General features: G+C 50.5%; 1 protein-coding gene across 4 annotated transcripts in view; it reads right to left on the bottom strand.

Moving 5' to 3' along the window:
• Positions 1-22,355, bottom strand: part of LOC139754595 (uncharacterized) — a 359,713-nt gene that overhangs the window by 131,544 nt on the left and 205,814 nt on the right. For all 4 annotated transcript variants that reach the window (XM_071672013.1, XM_071672010.1, XM_071672011.1 and 1 more), the window contains one exon: positions 16,396-18,754. In XM_071672013.1, coding sequence (XP_071528114.1) covers positions 16,397-18,466 — 2,070 coding nt within the window. In that variant the 5' untranslated portion in view covers positions 18,467-18,754 and the 3' untranslated portion in view covers position 16,396. The remainder of the gene's footprint in view (positions 1-16,395; positions 18,755-22,355) is intronic.

Raw genomic sequence — 22,355 nt, forward strand, 5'->3', positions numbered from 1 at the left:
AAGAAATGAAGAGGACAGATGAATGACGCCTGGAGGGAGATGAGTCCAGCTTGGCTGCTCTGTTCTGCTGAGGCGGAGACGAAGACCAGCAGTGGCCGGCCAACAGTCCTTACTCAAGACCATAGTGCTTCCCTGGAAGGTCAGGGTATAGGCAGATCCTGGCTAGGGTACAGACAGGTCACAGACAGGGTACAGACAGGTCACAGCCTGGGTACAGAAAGGTCAGGTCCACGCCAGGGTACAGACAGGTCATACTGAGGGTAGAGACAGGTCGTGGCCTGGGCAGAGACAGGGAGATGGCCCGCGCACACCCTCCCTCCACCGTTAAAGGGGAACAACAACCCTTTACCTTTATGGCCGTTCGCTGTAAGTAATCATAATCTGTTTTCCACCGTTCGGGTCGGGAACAATGGCTGTCCGTACTGTGAGCGGCACCAGTTATCAATATCCTGGACGGGCTAATGAGCCAAATGGCCAGATCTTAATCATTACAAATCTAATCTTCAGTTTTTACGACCGTTCGTGACAGTTGCAATAAAAATATATCTATAAGCCTCAGATAATAATGCCTCACGCATGAATCATAGGATAGTGATCCTCATGGCCGCTGGACATACGGGTGATCAACGGACGCGTGGGGGACGGAGTGGAGGATGGTCAGGTGTTCGTGTCGTGTGTGTGGTTTATGATGCTGGTGTGTCATTACCTGAGCCGGGCTGGGCCGGGCCACGCCAGCCTCGCTAACCCCCACGCCAGCTTCACTCATCCCGCGTTACGCCTGCTCCACCCACGCCACGCCAGCCTCACCCATCGCACGCCACGCCAGCCCCATCCACGCCACACACGGCCAGCCTTACGAACCCCACGCCAATGAAGCCTAGACCACACCACGCCACAGGAGACTCACCAGTCTCACGCCACGCCACCCCAGCCTCACCCACGCCACCCTAGCCTTACTGACCCCTCCCGATCCTCACTGACCCCACCCCAGCCTTACTGACCCCCCAGCCTTAATGACCTCCCCCTAGCCTTACTGACCCCACCCTCGCTCCCACTACTCTAGAATTCTTTAACATAAATAATACATGAGCCTCGAAAACACGTCCCCATGTTATACACACAGTACTTTAAAAAAACAAAAAAAGGTGCCACATAAAGCTTTACGTACGTCCCATCAGAGCTGAAGTGTGGTACAGGAAATCACACCTGCAGGTGGATGGCTGACTGACTCACACCAGACAGGAAACAAAGAGTGGGATACAGGCGGGGACACATATGATCGCCCATCACTAGCGGGGTACCACAGGGCTCTGTCCCAGGTCCCACGCTTATTACCCAACCACGTAAATTGTCTCATCGACACAATCTCCAACTCTGCAGATGACAGAGGCTCGGGAAATCCATCCCCGCTGGGAGAAGACTACAAAGGCATTCATGGTGATCTAGACGAATTATACTGGAGTGGCCAGACACTGGGATATCCCAACACTAGAAGTCTAAACTGGGATATGCCGTGACTTCCCTCTTGACCAAACGAATGGTAATGCGTTTTGGAGAGGGGAAAAAATAAATACAAAATGATTTGTGAATTAAATCATTTAACGTCCAAGGTGACACAAACCTTGGAGTGATGAGTCAGTAATGAGGTAAAGTATGCCATGACTGGCTGCATATTATAAAGCTAATATAATGCTTGGTTTCACAGAAATGTAAACCATAAAACACACATTATAATACTCACTAATACTCGCGCTATTCATAAACGCCTTGAGCGAACCTCAATGAGAACACAATGTTCAGTCTGGTCGACAAATATGATTAGACAAAAAAATAGTTAGAACGTATACAAGGATTAGCAGCAAAACTAATGTAATAGTCCAAAAATAAGCCTAATGAAGAAAGAAAGACAACAAGATTTAAAACTATAATGTCTAAACGTAGACTCCTATAAGAACTGATAGAAATATTTACAATACTAAATAATCTAGACAACACAACATACAACATTCTCCTTACATCCGACAACAACCAGATATAACGCTATGAAATTACAATGAAGACATAACACTACTGTGGGAAAATATTTTCACGTGTGTTATAGAACACCAAACTAACCTACAGCTTAATATTGTCAGTGCGGACACTATCAATACTTTTAAATCCCGGCTGGACAATACCAAGGTGATAGCTGTTATCATCAGATAAGCCTGATCTAGAAGGGTAAACAAATCAAAAGTTCTTGTTAAGCTTTTGAGCTTCCTTTTTCCATATATGAGCTCACTTTCAGGAATACAAAGCTTCTCCCTCACCTAAAGCAGCCAACATTTCCATTCACATTCTCCTATAAAATTTCCGTGGAAGCATACCCTCTCCTTGCTACATGACGCTCACTGTCGGCTATATTCTGCCGACTGCTGTGTCGAAGGGACTGACGGAAGGAGGAGATGCTCTCTGCTGTACCATCCTGTCTCTGACTCATACAGATCAGGACACCAACATATAAGTAATGGTCTCCAGTAGATAACTCGTCAAGGATCATCAAGTCTCATGTTATCTGTCCCTCCCATGTGTGTACTCACTCCATACCAGCCCGTGCCACCCTAACACTCTTGGGCACAAGGGACGCATCAATACAATCCATCGTACACAGCACTAGTGTATCGAGTATACAGGGTAGTATACCACGTAAGTCGTATACCATACCTCTAACACGTACGTACACCAGTATATATTAACTGCATGGTGTGTTCCGCATGTGATCAGCTGCCGTATTGTGTAGATTACCAGTGCTGATGCCTGTTTACGGCCCTCTGTGGGATGGGATTTAAGCGTTTGTTTGCCCGGTACACAGAGCGAGGCTTGCGGCCGCCCTGTCATGTTACCCCGTCACCGCCAATCGGCCCTGTGTGTGTGTGTGTGTGTGTGTGTGTGTGTGTGTGTGTGCCACCACTACCAGGGAGGGAGGGCGCTGCGGCTGCCGGCTGGGGCTGGTTTGGGCGGTGGCGAGGCAGGCGTGGGCGGGTATGGGCGGCAACAGGGCTGGCGTGGGTGGCGGCAGGAATGACGGACGGCCGCCACCCACCACTTTGCTATAATGATACTGGGGGGGCGGCCAAGCCACGTCACATCCCCGCATAACACATATAAACACACACACACACACACACACACACACACACACACACCCATCAGCATGCACACCACCCGCATACTGATGCCATAATATGTGCACCTGAACGTTACCCTCCCTGACACTTCACACTGCTCAAGGTGACACAGATATTGACATGCGCTCCTCAAGGTGACAGTGATTACCATCCTGATATATTCCGTGAGTGGTGGTGAGCCTCTGTACTTCTACTGCTGGGAAAACGTCGACCTTAATGCCGGGCATATTCAACAAAGACACACACACACACACACACACACACACACACACACACACACACACGTTCAGCATTCTGGTAAGAGTGTGAAATTCGCGTAGAAAAAAAAAAAGTTTTAACTGGCCATTACTAACAACTTCCTCCAAGTCTTGACTACCTTCAGCACCGCGGGTCCTCTCTCCGCCTGTAATTTATTTTTCTTTCTTTTTTTTTTTTTCCACGAGAACAAAAAACGATTCTTTCATAGAAAACTTCCACCAGAGAAATTAAGGCTCCGCTAGCTAGTAAGCGCTGGAGAGAAAATGACTGAGAAAAATGCTGAGGTTTGTTGCAAGGTTACCACACGGTAATTGTACTCGTGGTGAAGTCATTATGTGTAAACCAAAAATAATGTTTTTTTTTATGGTGAACAAGTTTCACTACAAATGTAATTTACGTTCGTTTTTTTTTTCTTTACGTGTGAATAATTGGAAAATTGAACATGGGAAGTGTACTGAGTTAAATGATACTACCGTTGTTGCTGTACTCATTGTTAGCTTTTCTAAGTGTGGCGAGACCCACCTTGCACAGCTGGTGACACCCACTTTATACAGCTGGTGAGACCCACTTTATACAGCTGGTGAGACCCACTTTGCACAGCTTGTGAGATCCACTTTATACAGCTGGTGAAACCCACTTTGTACAGTTGGTCAGGCCCACTTTGCATAGCTGGTGAGATCCACTTTATACAGCTGGTGAAACCCACTTTGTACAGTTGGTCAGGCCCACTTTGCATAGCTGGTGAGATCCACTTTATACAGCTGGTGAGACCCGCTTTGTGCACCTGGTGAGACACTGTGCACAGGTGGTGAGACCCACTGTGTACATGTAGGTATTGTATGGGATGACAATGTCCACACCACAAACGTCTCTCGACACTGTACATCAGCACTCCATTTTCTTCGTCTGTCTTTTAAAATGTTCTCGTCCTCTTTGTGTTGGTCATGCAGCTTATCTTTTTGACTTCATCCTTTCTGCGTATTTTTCTTAACTTTCTCTTCGTCAACTTGTGTGTCTCCTTCCCTCGCACCAACCACCAGTCCAGAGTTATAGACACAACATATTTTCGACTGGGGTAATCATTAACATTATCAATTACTATTTGGCCAGACACATCCATTAATCACCTGTTTAAGTCTCCCACTTTGTAACAAGCTTTGTTATCATGGCATCAGTGTTGGGGGAAGGGTAGGCTGTTGCGTTCGCTCGCCGAGACCCCGCGTTTGGTTCCTCAGGTAGGGAGGGCAGTATGTAAAGGACTAGTCACTCTTCCTCAACCTGGGCCTTGAGATAGCCATGTGATTTTTACCCCAGCAGTTCTTTGTCACCTGAGCCGGTGGGAATCAGCGTCATTTTCACGTTCCTTTTTTCATCATTATTATTCTTACGCAATGTCTTCCTCCTTGTCCTTCTTGTACCTTTCTCCTTCCCACTATAAAATGTCAAAACATCATCACATTCGCTGGTACAATACGATACATATACAGGTTGGGTTATAACCCCCACCTCCTCCACTCTATCCTGACGACCCAACAGACTGAACATCACAATATCTGCTTCTGCCAAAACCTTGAGGAGCTGTGAACATGCGGCAATTATCTTCATCGTCAGCTTTTGTTTCACATCTCCAGGGGTTACATTCGCGCCTGTATTGCTCTTATATCTGGGATGGCTCCTTCTCTTCTACCTCTCCCTCTCTTAGCCAGAGTGGGTTTTAAGAAGCCTTCAACCAGATCAACCTTTTCCTGTTGTCGCTTCTCTTTTAATCATCCTTTTCTCATCCGCCGTAATGTTGCTAACTTTCTGTTCTACACTTATTCTTTGGCCACTGCTCTTGCCAACTGGCTGCCTGTGTCTGAGCACAGAAGACCTGGATACACAGCACGTGTCTAGCTGCTGCTTCCCATAGTTTCCGTGCGCGGACCAGCCACATGAGGACTGAACGTTATGATGACTCATTCTCCCCTCGTACAAAGAAGATGCAAAGTTCTGTATTTTGCCGAACCCTCTTCGCACACCTTCCCACCCTCAAGACTCGGGTCTACAAACACCTGAGGAGCTCAAATTAACCTCTGCTGCGTTCTTGTTTTAGCCTCGTTATCGAGGGGGCCATGACTTGGGGTCTGCTCCTGCCAGTGTCGTGTCGGATGGTCTAGAGAAATACGTACATACGGTTCCCTGTGGACCACCTCCGTACGCTGGGCACTAGCCAGCCTCCCACGCGGAAGTAAACATTTAATGGAGCATAGATTCCTGTGTACAAACGTCCCTCAGAACCAAGTCCTTTTTTATGCATGTTCCTAGGTACATATGCTGTAAATGCAGCTCTCCATGCATATGAGCGTAAGTGCACAACGATTAAGTTGTACACTACGTCCGTAAGTCTACCCCTACCCCAGTACACTGCGTACGTATGTCTACTCCTATCCCAGTACACTGCGTACGTACGTCTACTCCTTCCCCAGTACACTGCGTCCGTAAGTCTACCGCTACCCCAATACACTGCGTACGACGTCTTCTCCTTCCCCAGTACTCTGCGTACGTACGTCCACTCATACCCCAGTACACTGCGTCCAAACGTCTACCCATAAACCAGCACACTGCGTCCTTACGTCCACCCACACCCCAGTACACTACGTCCGTACGTTTACCCGTACCCCAGCACACAAGCCCCTGGTCAGCAGGACCTGCCAGTGAACGCCTGTCTTCACATTGGGGTCGCCACCTGCAGCTGTCCTTCATCAGAAACACCCCTCCCCTCCCTGCCCCACTCTACCTCCTCCCTCGCAAGTACACACACAGAGTTCCCAGTGCAGTGTTGCAGTACAGCTAATGCTATTTATGGTGGACATTACCAGCTTAATTCTGCTTAGTTTAGCACGTTATTCTTCATGCTGGTTACACGGTGTAATAACAGACTTGGAATGTGTGTTCCTTGCCTCTCATCACTCTCACTCTGTTGGACGCGCTATTTTCTCATGTTTAACTTCACGGCTTGAGGGATGTGATATATTATGGTGCTGCCAGGGAAGGTGTAACTATGGTGCTGCCAGGGAAGGTGTTACTATGGTGCTGCCAGGGAAGGTGTTACTATGGTGCTGCCAGGGAAGGTGTTACTATGGTGCTGCCAGGGAAGGTGTTACTATGGTGCTGCCAGGGAAGGTGTTACTATGGTGCTGCCATGGAAGGTGTTACTATGGTGCTGCCAGGGAAGGTGTTACTATGGTGCTGCCAGGGAAGGTGTTACTATGGTGCTGCCAGGGAAGAGGCTACTATGGTGCTGCTAGGGAAGAGGTTACTATGGTGCTGCCAGGGAAGGTGTTACTATGGTGCTGCCAGGGAAGAGGTTACTATGGTGCTGCCAGGGAAGGTGTTACTATGGTGCAGCCAGGGAAGGTGTTACTATGGTGCTGCCAGGGAAGGTGTTACTATGGTGCTGCCAGGGAAGGTGTTACTATGGTGATGCCAGGGAAGAGGTTACTATGGTGTTGCCAGGGAAGGTGTTACTATGGTGCAGCCAGGGAAAGTGTTACTATGGTGATGCCAGGGAAGGTGTTACTATGGTGCTGCCAGGGAAGGTGTTACTATGGTGCTGCCAGGGAAGGTGTTACTATGGTGCTGCCAGGAAAGGTGTTACTATGGTGCTGCCAGGGAAGGTGTTACTATGGTGCTGCCAGGGAAGAGGTTACTATGGTGCTGCTAGGGAAGAGGTTACTATGGTGCTGCCAGGGAAGGTGTTACTATGGTGCTGCCAGGGAAGGTGTTACTATGGTGCTGCCAGGGAAGGTGTTACTATGGTGCTGCCAGGGAAGGTGCTACTATGGTGCTGCCAGGGAAGAGGTTACTATGGTGCAGCCAGGGAAGAGGTTACTATGGTGCTGCCAGGGAAGGTGTTACTATGGTGCTGCCAGGGAAGGTGTTACTATGGTGCTGCCAGGGAAGAGGTTACTATGGTGCAGCCAGGGAAGAGGTTACTATGGTGCTGCCAGGGAAGGTGTTACTATGGTGCAGCCAGGGAAGGTGTTACTATGGTGCTGCCAGGGAAAGTATTACTGTGGTGACCTTTCCGTAGCCTAGAGAACTAAAGAAAGTTTACCTGAGACTCGAGAATGAAATTGCCTCTACGAATGCGAGAACTTAAGTACAGTAAGTTTCCCAGAGCGATGTAGAGCAGTCATAACGTCGTGATCCAGGTATATGGAAGCTGGCTGAAAGGTCGGGCGTGTATGTCAAACACACTGGCCTCCTGACGAAGGAGACCTTCGCCAGGTGACGATCTTCACCCTCGACACCCACAACCACGGTCCTCCACACTAGGGTCCCTCCTGACCATCCACATCAGGATCCCTCCAGGCCCTCCACATCAGGATCCCTTCTGGCCCTCCACACCGGTGTCCCTCCAGGCCCTCCACACCGGTGACCCTCCAGACCCTCCACGCCGGTGTCCCTGCCTCACTAGGGCCACACAGTGAGCACCATGAGTGGTCAGGTCCCACACCCCGCCCCTGACCACCACGGGTCTGCCTCAGGTCTCGGCCCTGCCTCGAAGGGTAACCAATTACCCAACACGGAGGGGCGAGACCGGCCCGATGTGGGAGCCAGAGGACAACCACTTGCCACACGCACGCACGAGAGAGAGAGAGAGAGAGAGAGAGAGAGAGAGAGAGAGAGAGAGAGAGAGAGAGAGAGAGAGAGAACACCACGGTACCATCCCTGGGTATAAAATGGCCTGGCTTTTGACGTGGCTCTTCAGGGTCAGGTCATATCTTCTATGTACAGTTATAAGTGTACACAGGTGCACAGACTGTTGTACATGCAACAGTACTTCAGAGCGTTCTGGTGTGTGTGTGTGTGTGTGTGTGTGTGTGTGTGTGTGTGTGTGTGTGTGATACTAGGTAAGTGTTAAGGGGAGAGGGTGTTACACTGGCGTTGTTCCGTCTGTTAATCTTCTATATATGTATCATGTCTTTACTCGCGCTGTCTGTTTGCACACAACACACACACACACACACACACACACACACACACACACACACACACACACACACACAGCCTAAGACAGGTATCTACTTATCAAGCAGCCTCGAGGGAAGGATGAACACCTGGGTTGGATGTAGGCCACGCCCTGGATTCGAATCCATGAGGGGTGCGACCCTGGGCTGGCCCGAGCTGACTCATGGTCAGTAACGCTAACCACTACACCAAGGAGGCCTGTGTGTGTGTGTGTGTGTGTGTGTGTGTGTGTGTGTGTGTGTGTGTGTGTGTGTGTGTGACGACGATAGCTCTCTATCATCGTTTATGTATGGCGTTGTGTGGTTAGAACACATCACCCACACTCTACTCTGCACAAAACGTAACACACACATGCATCCATCATGTACGCTTAAATCAAATCAGAGAAAACACGACCCATTCCCGTAGCGCGGGTCGTCATGACCACAGAACACGTGCTGTGATGTGCTTACGTCACGTGGTCCCAGAAAAAAAGAACTCGCGTGTTCTTGTGTGTATAACATTATGATTCACCGGAAGATGGTCTCTCACCCGTCCCTATTCAAACTTTCTTTCAGGTCACGTTAGGTTAGATTAGGTCAAGTTAGGTTAGGTTAGGTTAGGTCAAGTTAGATTAGGTTAGGTTAGGTTAGGTCAAGTTAGCTTACGTTAGGTTTGGTCAAGGCAGATCAGGTCAGGTCAGGTCTGGTTAGGTTAGTTTAGGTTAGGTCAGGTCAGGTCAGGTCAGGCTAGGTTAGGTCAAGTTAGGTTAGGTTGGGGTTGGTTAGGTCAGGTCAGGTCAGGCTAGGTAAGGTTAGGTTAGGTCAGGTCAAGTTAGGTTAGGTTGGGGTTGGTTAGGTTAGGTCAGGTCAGGTCAGGTTAGGATGGGGTTGGTTAGGTTAGGTTAGGTCAGGTCAGGTCAGGTTAGGTTGTGGTAGGTTGTGTTACAGTACGAGCCTAACGTAAGCCATACAACTCTGGAAAACCATTTCTGGGAGGAATGGTCAGGTGGTCCGTCACCAGGAACGGTGGTCTGTTACGGCCACCTCCTGCCTCCACAACACAAGCGTATTATAACCTGTGTACTGGTGTGAGGTGGTCACGTCTACTGGGTGTGGTTTTGTAAGTGTAAGAATCACGCACTAGATCATCTGTAAACAGACATGTATGTACAACTCTTGCACACACACACACACACACACACACACACCCAGCCGCGTGTGGGATTATTTTTTCCACCCACTGCAGCAGGTCGCGACCACTCACTCACTGCAGCAGACTCACGCTGCGAAAAAAGAAAAAAAAATGTGTAAATGTATCTGTGCTATTGGCTGACCGTCCCACCGCTGGCTACCCTTGAGCAGCGCCCTCATCCCGGCCACACCTACAACACTCCTCACACACACACACACACCTCACCTCAACTCTCTCTCTCTCTCTCTCTCTCTCTCTCTCTCTCTCTCTCTCTCTCTCTCTCTCTCTCTCTCTCTCTCTCTCTATCTATCTATCTATCTCTCTGTATTAAAAGTCGTCGAAGAAGACGGATGTAAACACGACGACCACGACAAACGAGATTGTGGAACATGTTTAACACGACCGTGACCCCAGCTGGACGACACGATCCAAGAACGACACACACACACACACATACGCTACCCAGAGGAGACGAGGCCATTATGACGACGATGAACGACTGCCTCATGTCGCCAACGACGACGCGTCTGTCGTGTGGCCTGGCGCTCAGAACCTTCCCCCGAGACCAGCAGTGGTAATACAGGAGGTGGGGATTCTCCCACCAGGAATGCTAGAGGTGCCTGGGCTGCTCAGGGAGGACCTGCCCGGGGACACCTCCCTCTCCCACATTCCTATAAAATTTCCATGGCAGCATATCTTCCCCATACTGCATAGCGCGTCTGTTTTTTTTTTTTTATTTCTTGCAAGCAACTAAGCCGGAGGGAGAGGTGGGTGCTCTCTGTTGGAAGCTCCACTTCCACCCCCTCACACCTGCCCGGGAGCAGCTCTCTCATCCACACATCTGGCGAGAACCACTTCTATCATCCATTTACCTAATAGAGAGTTGCTCTGTCATCCACTCACCACATGACACCTCTGTCTTCCACACAACAGACCAAGAGGGCATTTACACACCCTCCATCCACCTCACTGAGGACTCCTACACCTTCCATCCACCTCACTGAGGACTCCTACACCTTCCATCCACCTCACTGAGGACTCCTACACCTTCCATCCACCTCACTGAGGACTCCTACACCCTCCATCCACCTCACTGAGGACTCCTACACCCTCCATCCACCTCACTGGGGACTCCTACACCCTCCATCCACCTCACTGGGGACTCATACACCCTCCATCCACCTCACTGAGGACTCCTACACCCTCCATCCACCTCACTGGGGACTCCTACACCCTCCATCCACCTCACTGGGGACTCCTACACCCTCCATCCACCTCACTGGGGACTCCTACACCCTCCATCCACCTCACTGGGGACTCCTACACCCTCCATCCACCTCACTAGGGACTCCTACACGCACCATTAATCTCTACGACAGCGACTAAGGAACTCCTCCACAGGAAATACAATCTGCGCTCGGGTAAGTAATCGGCTCACAGACTTGAAACGAGCCATACTCAATGGAGAAGCGCCAGAGTGACCCCACTCAAGGCACAAGTGGAGTACCAAAAGGCTCAGTTGTGGAACCAACAGTTTACTCCTCCATCAAAATACTTGGAAACTTGACTCGTCAGAGGAATTTTTTAATTTGCCGAAGACATGAAATGAGGAAACATGGCTCAGTCAAGGGAAGAGTACCAAAGGATTCGAAGTAATTCAAACAACCTGATGGAGTGGTCAGATCATGCCATTTCAATGCAGACATATCCAAGGTAAGGCATTACGATAATAAACACATTATTCAGGATTACAAAATGGGTAATAAGCCAACATTACGAACAAAAGAAGCGAGAGACTTGGGAATGACGATATATCATTACCAGTAATGAAAAAAAATTGAAAAAATTACACAATGCCGATCAGCATACCCTACAGCCAGCAGGATGCCAGGTGTTCCAGCAAGAACTATGAACTACCAAACGAAGGACACAGTACTGGCTCTCCATGATGCCCTCGTCTGACCTTATTTAGAATACGCTGTTCAGTTCTGGTCACTAGACTTGATCACACATGAAGAAAAACTAGAACAACGTAGAACTGATCCCATCACTCAGGCATAAGCCTTAATAAGAAAGATTCAGAAATCTACAATCACTCTCTCTTTCTCAAAAAAAAAAAAGGAAAAAAAAACCCACGCAGACTTCAAGTAATGCCAGACCAGAGATCATGATATGAAGTTCAACGCAAGACGTAACAGCGATGTGGACAGGAGTGTTATTAACGGTAAAGCAGTGGGACATTCTACCAACAGACGCAGTAAATGCAAAGACCTTCACATCAAAGGTGGACAAATACCCTTCAGTATCAGTCACCAGTAAATGCTTCAGTTTCAGTAAGATTAGAGCAGTTTTCTCTTTTTCTCTCGAGTCCAGCTCTAATGAAGCAGTTTTTGCGTACATATGGAAGGGAACTTTTACCGTAAATAAGTTCTATAAAGTTTCCGTGGCAGTATACTTTGCCCAGACTGAATGGCGTTTCTTTTCAGCCTTTTCTTCTTTGTTTTTCACTCCGGCTGTTGAGCAGGAAGGAGAGATGGGCGGGGAGGTGCCTACTGCTTTACTACACTGTTTCTCATACAATTGAAATTACGACTACATATGACCTCGTCGTGGACCACCAGGTTCCCCTGTTACCTATCCTTCCCGTGTGCTCTCCTGCACCGCCTGGACTATGAGAACCATCCACTCTCCAGTCATGTCAGCTCCACAAAGGAAGAAAAAGAGGTCCATTTTCCCCAGCAGGTCTAACATTGGAATTAGGGACAGTTATCTTGGAATGTACCTGCTGCAGACTTGGATCTTCTTACTCCCAGAACTCGGGCTACGCCCATGCCACTGAGTATTGTAGATGGTTGTATGCACAGGCTACTGCACACAGTGGTTTAACTATGACACATGAACTTCGCCTCCTACAACAAGCTGCGTCGTCGTGAAAAAAAAAAAAAAAATGTGGCAAACAATTCTTGCATACTATAACGATCGTGTCCAAGAGATGTAAACAACATGAGACACCTGCAGACCATCAGTTTATTTCTCGTCACAAGAAATCAGCAGCTGAACTGCAGGAGCTGACGGTGAAGCACGATACTGCCTGCCACCCACGACCCTCCTGCCCACCAGCCCGGAGTAATGCCTCCACACCGGCCGCTAGCATGATAAACTCAGGCTGAGACCAGGTGAATATAACCTCACCATCACCTCACCAACACGACTCTCCACACAGCCTCAACCCTCACCATCATCTCACCAACATCCCTTCTCCACACAGCTTCAACCCTCACCATCATCTCACCAACATCCTTCTCCACATAGCTTCAACCCTCACCATCACCTCACCAACATCCTTCTCCACACAGCTTCAACCCTCACCATCATCTCACCAACATCCTTCTCCACACAGCCTCAACCCTCACCTTACCAACATGACTCCCCACATTTTCCTGTATACACTCCAGACATGAATATTTATAACGGTAACCTGCAGTCTCCTGACCCACTGCTGTTAAACCAGTTTTACAGGAACTTCTGTTAAAAAAAATATCATAATTCTAAAACTACGATGTTTACACCTTGACAATGAACACGACCCATATACATGTACAAGTGAGCTACACATCTTCACATAGGCACATCATACAAGTCCAGAACACCTATATGAGAGTCCACAGTGTGACGGGGTCTGGCCCCCATAGTGCCACAGAGTCCAGCCACAGCACTGTGAGAATTAATAAAGTGAAAACATAACTTTATTCCTACACATGTGAGACAAGATGCTCCGCTCCCTGGCCATAACCATGAGGCAGAGGAGGAGGAGGAGTAGCATACCACCTGACTGTGTCACCCTGGGCATCCTGCCCGCAGGTACTGTCCACCACCACCACCATGCTACTGTCATGTGTCACTGTCGTGTCGGCACGAGTTTGTAACCATCGCCTTGAGAGTCATAAAACTTTTCCACAGATATACTTATTGTACTGGTTGGTGTGTGTGTGTGTGTGTGTGTGTGTGTGTGTGTGTGTGTGTGTGTGTGTGTGTGTGTGATTTTCCCCGTGTTATCATCTTATCAAATGTTACAGACAACAGACAAGTTGTTCTGCTAATATCCAAGTCTCCCTACGAAGAAGAGAAACATACGTTTTGTTTCTTTTTATTTTCATGATTTCTCTATTATCATTTTTCTTGCCAACAGTTGGCAGTTTCACCTGAAACACCACAGTAACTGATCAGTAAAGGTCAGGTCAAATGTGTGTGGGTGTCCAGGTCGCAGTTAATAACTCCTCTGGCCTGACCTAAGGTTACGGGTCATGTCTTTATACACAACTTACCATCGTCAACAAGCTACCAAGTTACATGCATAAAGCTAAATAATTCACTATAATAAGATGCATATTACAGTGGTACAAATATACTAAGATACACATTACAGTAGTACAAATATACTATTAGGCTACAGTAATATGTACCAAGAAAACATGCAAAAATTATTACCACAGTGAACATTTAACATCAAATACATCATGAAATAATAATTACAGATAATTTTTGTCAGCAGACAGTAAAATTCTAGTGTTTAGTTATCACATACATTCTAATTCATCATGACTCTAGTAAAGATTTAGTATGTAGTGAGGATATATCCAATATTTAGGATGTCGTGTGGAATAATATGATCCAAGATTACTGTCTCGGTGTAAGAGGTGAGGACACTTTCAGTGTGTAGCGAAGATGTGTTTAACGGCGCGCCTGCCTTTGTTGTGGGCACGACGAAGCGTCACAACAGGGAAGGAGACACACCACATCGCCTGCGCATGTTGGCGTTGATGGCTTCATGGACGAACAGACCCGTACAATTCATCCAGTGCGTTTGATGCGTGCGAGAACGACATGCAAACATAAACATACTCCACCACACTCTCACACCTCCAGTGTAACACCTCCTCCCCCCTCTCTTTGTGTCATATATCACAGAAAACAGGTTGTGTGGGGTCATCCCCGCCGTCTCTGTACGCCAGAATAAACTGGCTTGGCTGGGCAGATCCACCCATACTGCACCTACCACACTCTGCCTCACCACCATCCTTCATGGCTGCACCAGGGACTCGCTGTAATGACACGCACACATTACCAAAACTCTGGCGTCTGTCGTAAGGCAGGCGAGCGTCGGACGCCCTACACCAGTCGTGTGTACGCGTACATACTGAGTATGGGCAAACCTGAGGGCCTACTTGTGGGGATATATCTAAATATACGGTGGGGGATACTGTTGTTACTTACACTGGTCCCTCATCATATTTGAGAGTACTGTTGTCTGGTTATATTAAGTTTTCTTGTTATCATTAAACTTCTATCAATTATCATTGAACGTTATTCTCTGATACTAACTGAAGTTGCCCGTGTGTTGTTAGACTAACTTCCCCTGTTACCTTACTTAAAGTTTCCCTAAAACCTATTAACAGTTCATATCGTCGTGCTCATGGGTCATATCGTCGTGCTCACGGGTCGTACCGTCGTGCTCACGGTTCGTATTGTCGTGCTCACAGGTCGTATCGTCGTGCTCATAGGTCGTATCGCCGTGCTCACGGTTCGTATCGTCGTGCTCATAGGTCGTATCGTCGTGCTCACGGTTCATATCGTCGTGCTCATGGGTCGTACCGTCGTGCTCATGGGTCGTATCGTCGTGTTAAGAGGTCAAGGTTTCCTGCTCAGGATGCACAATTATCAGCGGCAAGTGAGTCGTCTGACCGTCATGAGCCATCACGACTCACTTCCCCGGAACCAGTTACCACTCCAGTGCAGCAGATGCTGTAGAAAATGGGATCAGGTCTTGAACCAAGACTGGTCACCAGAAGGTCACCGAAAATGGGATCAGGTCTGGACGAACCAAGACTGGTCACCAGAAGGTCATCAGAATATGGGATCAGGTCTGGAGGAACCATGACTGGTCACCAGTATCTGACCCACCACCTGATTGGCCACACTGTAGCAATCTTCGTATAAAGTCTAGTTAATCTAGTTAGTTCATGACCAACAATCACTTATATACACAGCAACATAAAGAATAATTACGACGTCAGCTTAAGCTGCGGGTTATCTCTGCACAAACATGTCTTCAGATTATCTTTACCTTGTAAAAACAAAGTCAGTACACTGCAATACTTCAAGTAACACAGTTCTTACCTCTACTGTCATTAGATATCATATTGCCATTACTACATCATTCACTATCATCATCGCAGCAGCTGCTACTACGGGCTGCTTGGTAGTATTCCAAAGTGATACTTTCATCAGCACCCGATCCTGCTCCTGCCCCACCCTCACTCCCGCACCACAGCCACAGCTCGACCAAGCCACCCGGCCAGCCCACATGTACACCGTAAGTTTGACTCGTATCTCTCAGGCCTCTGAAGAACACAAGAGCGGCGGCCACTATCGCTGGCTGGGAGAACAGATGTCTTGCTGAACATAAATCTTAGAACCTGGACACACCCACCACCCCTGAGGGACAGACAACATTCGTCACCGCCCCCTGGGTACTGGACGTGTGGTGTGTGCCCAGCCAGTGACTGCCAAAAGTCTGGGCTGTTTTCTTTGTACAACAATGACATACGTACCTGGTTATAGGCTCCACATTGGCACTTAACGATGAGAAACGTAAAGTTAAGTATATCTGTCAGTCGTTGTGGATATGTGGGGCAAAGTTACTGGTCCAGGAGATTCGGCATGACACCTGTTCATCTGTAGGATATGTATATAGAACAAGAGGATCACTACAGGGGACACTGACCTCATAAGTAGAGCGTTCCAATCTTCTTCTGGGAAGCGAGGAGTCTGGAGGTGGCGGCCAGCATAGCCGGGGTCTCCCGGGCGTGGCGGTACACGCCAGGCTCCAGCCTCAGCTTCCTCTCGGCCTCCAGCAGCGCCCGCGCCGTCCCGCTCATGCCCAGGGACTCGGCCGGGGCTCCTCGTCCGTCCCACACCAGGTTGGTCAAACTCTTCGGTCGCGTCAACTTGCGGCTCCGCTTCTCCGGCAGCTTGGCCTTGATTGCTGCAGACCCGCCGGAGTCGGCCGATCCCTTCCCGCCGGAGGTGCTGGAGTCGAGCGTGTCGAAGTCCATGGCCAGGTTGGTGAGGGACTTGTAGCGCAACTTGAATAGTGGCGACGGCGAGGACCCACTCACCACGGGCGCCACGCTGCCCCCGGGACCTATGCTCCCAACCTCCATCAGCGCTTCCTTCACCGGCGATGCTGACTTGTGGCGAAACATCCGAGCCTTCTGCGTCCGTTGTTGTGACGCCTTAACGAAGAGTTTATTGTTGCTGGGTTTGTTCTCCTGCAGCGGCGTAACGGGCGACGTCACTTGCCCCGGAGAGTGCTGCTGCTGCAGCTGGATCTGCTGCTGTTGGCTACCGCTTTTCTTCTCGTCGGGTTTTCTTGAGCGCTTTTCGACCCTCCTCTCTGCTGCGCGGTCCAGGGCGGCAGATATGAGCGCCGGGTGGACAGAAGGCGAGAGCTTCTCTAAGGGCCGCTGGTCAGCGCGTCGTGTAGGGATGGTCTCGATGGGCGGCGGCGTCGGCCTCGCGTCCGTCTTCTCAGAGGACACCGCAGGCGGCGGATGTGGCTTGCGGCTGGAGGCAGAATGATCCTCACTGGCGTAGGGAGACTTGATGTGTTTAGGCAACGGAGCAAACCCTCGCACGTAGTCATAAATCTGATCAATTTCGTCGTAGTCGTCAGGCATGGTGGTGCTGCCGCCGCCTGCGGGCTTGGCGTCCGGGGGACTCTTGTTGCGGTGGTGAGGGCGGTGGTGGTTGTGGTGGTGGTGGTGCTTGTGGCGATGTTTGTTCTGGTCTTGCCAATTGGAGAAGCGTGGGTCCCGCATCCCGCCCTTGTTGCCCACCGACACATCGTACACATGTATCCTGTCCGCCACCTCTTGCAAAAGGGACGTGGCTCGCTCACACAGCCTCATGAATTCTTTCGTCTTCTCCACCTGGTCGGCGTTGCGGGCGTGCGCCAGCTTCAGCGGAGCTGAGGGAGGCAGCAGGATCAGCGGCGCGTCTTTCCCAAGAGGTAACGCCGCCAGCGGCTCCTCTGAGAAAGCAGCAAAAAGTCTCAGCTCGGGCAGGAACTGGGCGGCGGCCTTGGCTCCGACGGGCGGGCGGCCGTGCACCATGCGCACCATGAGCGGCAGCCGCTTGTTGAGCAAGTTACGGATGCTGTGGACACCGCTTATGTTGTCCTCCTTGGCTATGGCTGAGAACTTGCCTCGGGAGTCGTACGGCAGGTAAACATTCTGGCCGGCCTGGTCGAAGCAGCGGAGGAAACGGTGTTGATTTTTGCTGTTGTTTTTCGACCCTATAACTTCGCCCACGAGCACCAGCGTCTCACCTGCCTGCACTGCTCGGGATTTCTCGGTGATGGTGTCGACGTCATCAGAGCGCGACACGTACGCCTTCATGTTCTCCCGCACGAGGGCGGAGTCGGGAAAGCGCTTGGCCAGCTCGGACACGCTTTCCATGCACCGCACGGCGCGTCCGTCTTCGCTTAGGATCTCAAAGAAACCGTCGTAAGTCTCCGGGATGATCAACTTGGGTCCGACGGGGACGACGCGACGCCCCTCCTTGAACTTGACACACTGGGCGGCGACACGGAGCCCACGCCCCGCCGACAGGAGGAGGAGGGTGGAGGCGAGGCCAGGGTTGGCCAGGGAGGGCACGCCAACGCCCAAGTACTGACCTTTGATGACCTTTGCCAGCTGAGGCAGGGGGCCGCGGGCGGCCACTTCCCTGACGTAAGAGCCCTCATCCCCCCACTGTACCGCCCCGACCACGGCGCCCACGTCGCTCGAGCTCATCTTCCTGGGCGTTGGTCACACCCCACCATCACACACGCCCGCACGCTGGCCCCACACGCCCACACTGGCCCGCTACACGCCCACACGTTGGACACACACGCCCAACTCTCCGCCACTTGTCTCTCGGGCCAGTTTTAAAGCACCTAGTGTTTTCGTGGGTGATAATTGTCTGGGTTCCTGTGGCGCAATGACGCGGAGCTCAGCCAGGTACAGCAGCAGGTACTATGTCACGTGACACAGTACACACGTCGACGTCAACCTCATCTTGACGACCAGCTCCGACTCGACCTGCAATGAAAGCAAGAAATTATTTCAGCTGAGACGTGGAATATAGTTCATAATGGGTCAACATCACACCACACAACGCATAAACAAATCAGACACGCTCGCTGTGCTGGTCCAGAGAACCTCTTAAACAGTACAGTGTACAGCCCCAGGCCTGTGTTGTGGGACAGCTGGTCATCACGGTGTGATCGTAAACCAAGTCCGATCTTGAATGTCACCCGTGAGAGTGAAGTGCGTAGCAACCTTACCGCCAAGTTGGTCACTGTGTCATTCATGACTCTAGCTACACTGACACTTTCACCGCCCCCCTCCCCCACCCCCTCATCCAACCCCCACCCTCCCTGGGGTCTCCCTGGAGGGTTTCCATACACCATTGTTTACTGTGCACGGGATCAACACGTCCCGGGCGGAGGGATGACGAACCTTCACCAGTGGTTGGTGCTGGACATGACAGGCTGGGGTGAGGGAAGACTTTGGTTTGCCTCCTCTCACTGACCCCCCTCTTCCTCCTACCCCCTCTCTCTCTCTCTCTCTCTCTCTCTCTCTCTCTCTCTCTCTCTTTCGAACTACATGAGTTTCTCCTCCTGGTAGCGAGGAAGAGGGGGGGGGGGGGGGGGGGTTCATGCACTCAACACACACAATGTATTTTCTCTCCCGTGATCCGGACAGCCTCTGTAATGATCCCCAACACTTCATCATCTATCACTCCGCCCACGAACATGGCTCATCTGCTCATCTTTATCTCAGTCTCCCTATCACAGCCATCTGCCCACCCCTACCCAAACACACACACACACACACACACACACACACAAATCTTCCTCGAGAACCTTCACAACCCCCGTCATCAATGTACCACTATCAGGCGTTGAACACCATCTGTTAACCTTCAGGAAACACAGGACCAAGATTACGTATCAGGGAGAGAGGTGAGGCCGGGCGTGGGTCAGCGCGGTGAGGTGGGCTGGCGAGGTGGGAAGTGTGGCTAGGGAAGGACAGTGGAAGAAAGGGTAGGATGAGGGAAGGTAGAAGTAATGTAGGGTAGGGTTCTGTGAGGGTAGAAGTAAGGTAGGGTAGGGTCAGGGAGGGTAGAAGTAAGGTAGGGAAAGGTAGGGTCAGGGAGGGTAGAAGTAAGGTAAGGTAGGGCCAGAGAGGGTAGAAGTAAGGTAAGGTAGGGTCAGGGAGGGTAGAAGTAAGGTAAGGTTGGGTCAGGGAGGGGAGAAGTAAGGTAAGGTAGGGTCAGGGAGGGGAGAAGTAAGGTAAGGTAGGATCAGGAGGAATCTAAGTAAAACACAGTAAGGTCAGGAGAGGTTATAACCCCTGGCAATACCATGCCTCATCACGTGTCACCACACTGTCATTCGTCCCTCCTCCTCATGAACATCAACCAGGAGTCAGGAGCATAATAAACACCGCCACAAACTAGCGACCATCACTGTAAGTTTTATAACACGTTTACGAGAGGCTGGGCGATACCAGGCGGGTGGTGTGGTAGAAGACCGCTGGACTCCCATCAGGCAACCACACACACAAGCCTGACGCATGTTATCTGTGGAGGGTGAGGACACAGCGACCACTGCTGACTGTGGTCTGGTGTTTATTGTTTTATGGCATGACACACACACGGATACTGTCCTGCCACACACCTGAGCACGAAGGCACGAACCTTGTGCACGAAGGTACGAAACTTACGCACGAAGGTACGACCCTTACGCACGACGACGCGAATCTTGAGCACGACGGTACAGTCCTTACGCACGACTGGGAACCCTTGGGTATGAAGGGCTGAAGGGTTAGGTCAAAGGCCATGTCACCATACCCAAGTGTCGTACCGTCGTGCTCAAAGGGTCGTACCGTCGTGCTCAAAGGGTCGTACCGCCGTGCTCAAAGGGTCGTACCGTCGTGCTCAAAGGGTCGTACCGCCGTGCTCAAAGGGTCGTACCGTCGTGCTCAAAGGGTCGTACCGTCGTGCCAATGAGGGTGACCAATTAATGAAGCGACAGTCATGAGGAAGCTGCTGACATGAGGAAGATGATGTAGAGACAACAGCTGTCGGTGAGACACACACACACACACACACACACACACGTGAAAACAAGACACATAAAAGATAAATGAGGCAGGTAAATCATGTGTGGACGTGACGCTCCACCACGAGACAACTAACGGGTTAACGACGACCGCAACGACGCTGGAGAAAATGGTCGTCTGCTGGAGAGAGAGAGAGAGAGAGAGAGAGAGAGAGAGAGAGAGAGAGAGAGAGAGAGAACGTCACACACACACACACACACACACACACACACACAAGTAGTGTTTGAACAATGAGGTCAGGTTGTGTACGTGTATATAACCATCACAATAACAAATGCGCAATGATAACAGAGTTAACCGCTGGGAACATATTCGGCCAGTCCCTGGTGAGGTCTGGTGGTGGTGGTGGTGGTGGTGGTGGTGGGGGGGGGGGGGGGGGGAAAGGGGTCTTGTAACCAACCCCCCCCCCCCCCCCCCCCCCGCCATAGCCCGGGGTGAGGCCAGGCGGCTGGGGTGGGTAACGTGCTGGTCCAACAAGCGGTTAACAGAAGTTAGAATATGAATAATCAAGTTTGATGTTGTCTTCACCCGACCAGGAGCAGCGGTACCTCGCTTGGGGGGAAGGGGGCACCCCCCCAAGGTCTGACACTACCTTGGTAACCAAATACCAAACGCCACTCAACTGGGGCTCGAACTCGGGTTTCCTATTCTGTGATGTATCATCACCACCACCACCATGCACCAGTGTGATGTATTGTGCCATATATTTCAACTCACGTGAGTCCTGCATGATGAAATACGGGGGAGGGGGTCGTGCAGAGGGTGGGGGTTGGGGGAGGGTCGTATGGGGAATGGTGGGGGGGGGGCATAACAGAGGAGGTGTTGTTGCTGATGTTGTATTGTTGTGTTCGTTGGTCTGCCAGCGAGGCATCCCAAATGATCGAAGTATGCAAGGTACAACACCGGCCGAGGAGAGAGACAGTTATCAACAAGGCACCAGAAACACTTACCCATCAAACCCAGTCCCCCGCCTCAGTATATACATACACCCCACACCAGGACGTCTGCACACTAGGGCACTAGCTAGCCTGGACCTCCCTCTCTCCATCCCCCTCCCTCTCCTCCTCCACAGAGCCAACCAATGAAAAGAACTTGTGGAGGAGAGGGAGGATCTGCTAGCCAGGGTGCGGGCTGACAGGGACGTTGGGGTCAAGTGGAAGGGCGGTGGAGGAGGAAGGAGGGAGGACGAACGTCGATAATAATACACGAGACATGCATGACGGAGGAGGAGGAGGAGGAGCACAGTTAACCGAGGTTGTTAGTTGTGAGGACGGCCATAACCTCCTCCAGCTGCTCGCCTACCCACACATTCATATTTGTTCCTCTGCCTGAAAAGCTGGCGAGTTCATGGAGTACTCCTACCCCGGCTGTGGACGGGGGCGCATAACAGGATGCCCAGGCCCAATCACCTGCATCACGTGATAAGGTACACAGTGACTGAACTATTTACAGTAAGTAAACTTACGTTACTTCTCAAGTATTGCAGAGCACAGCTTCCCCTCCCGCGATGTGC

Source organism: Panulirus ornatus, chromosome 17, assembly GCF_036320965.1.
Source record: "Panulirus ornatus isolate Po-2019 chromosome 17, ASM3632096v1, whole genome shotgun sequence".
Lineage (NCBI taxonomy): Eukaryota > Metazoa > Arthropoda > Malacostraca > Decapoda > Palinuridae > Panulirus > Panulirus ornatus.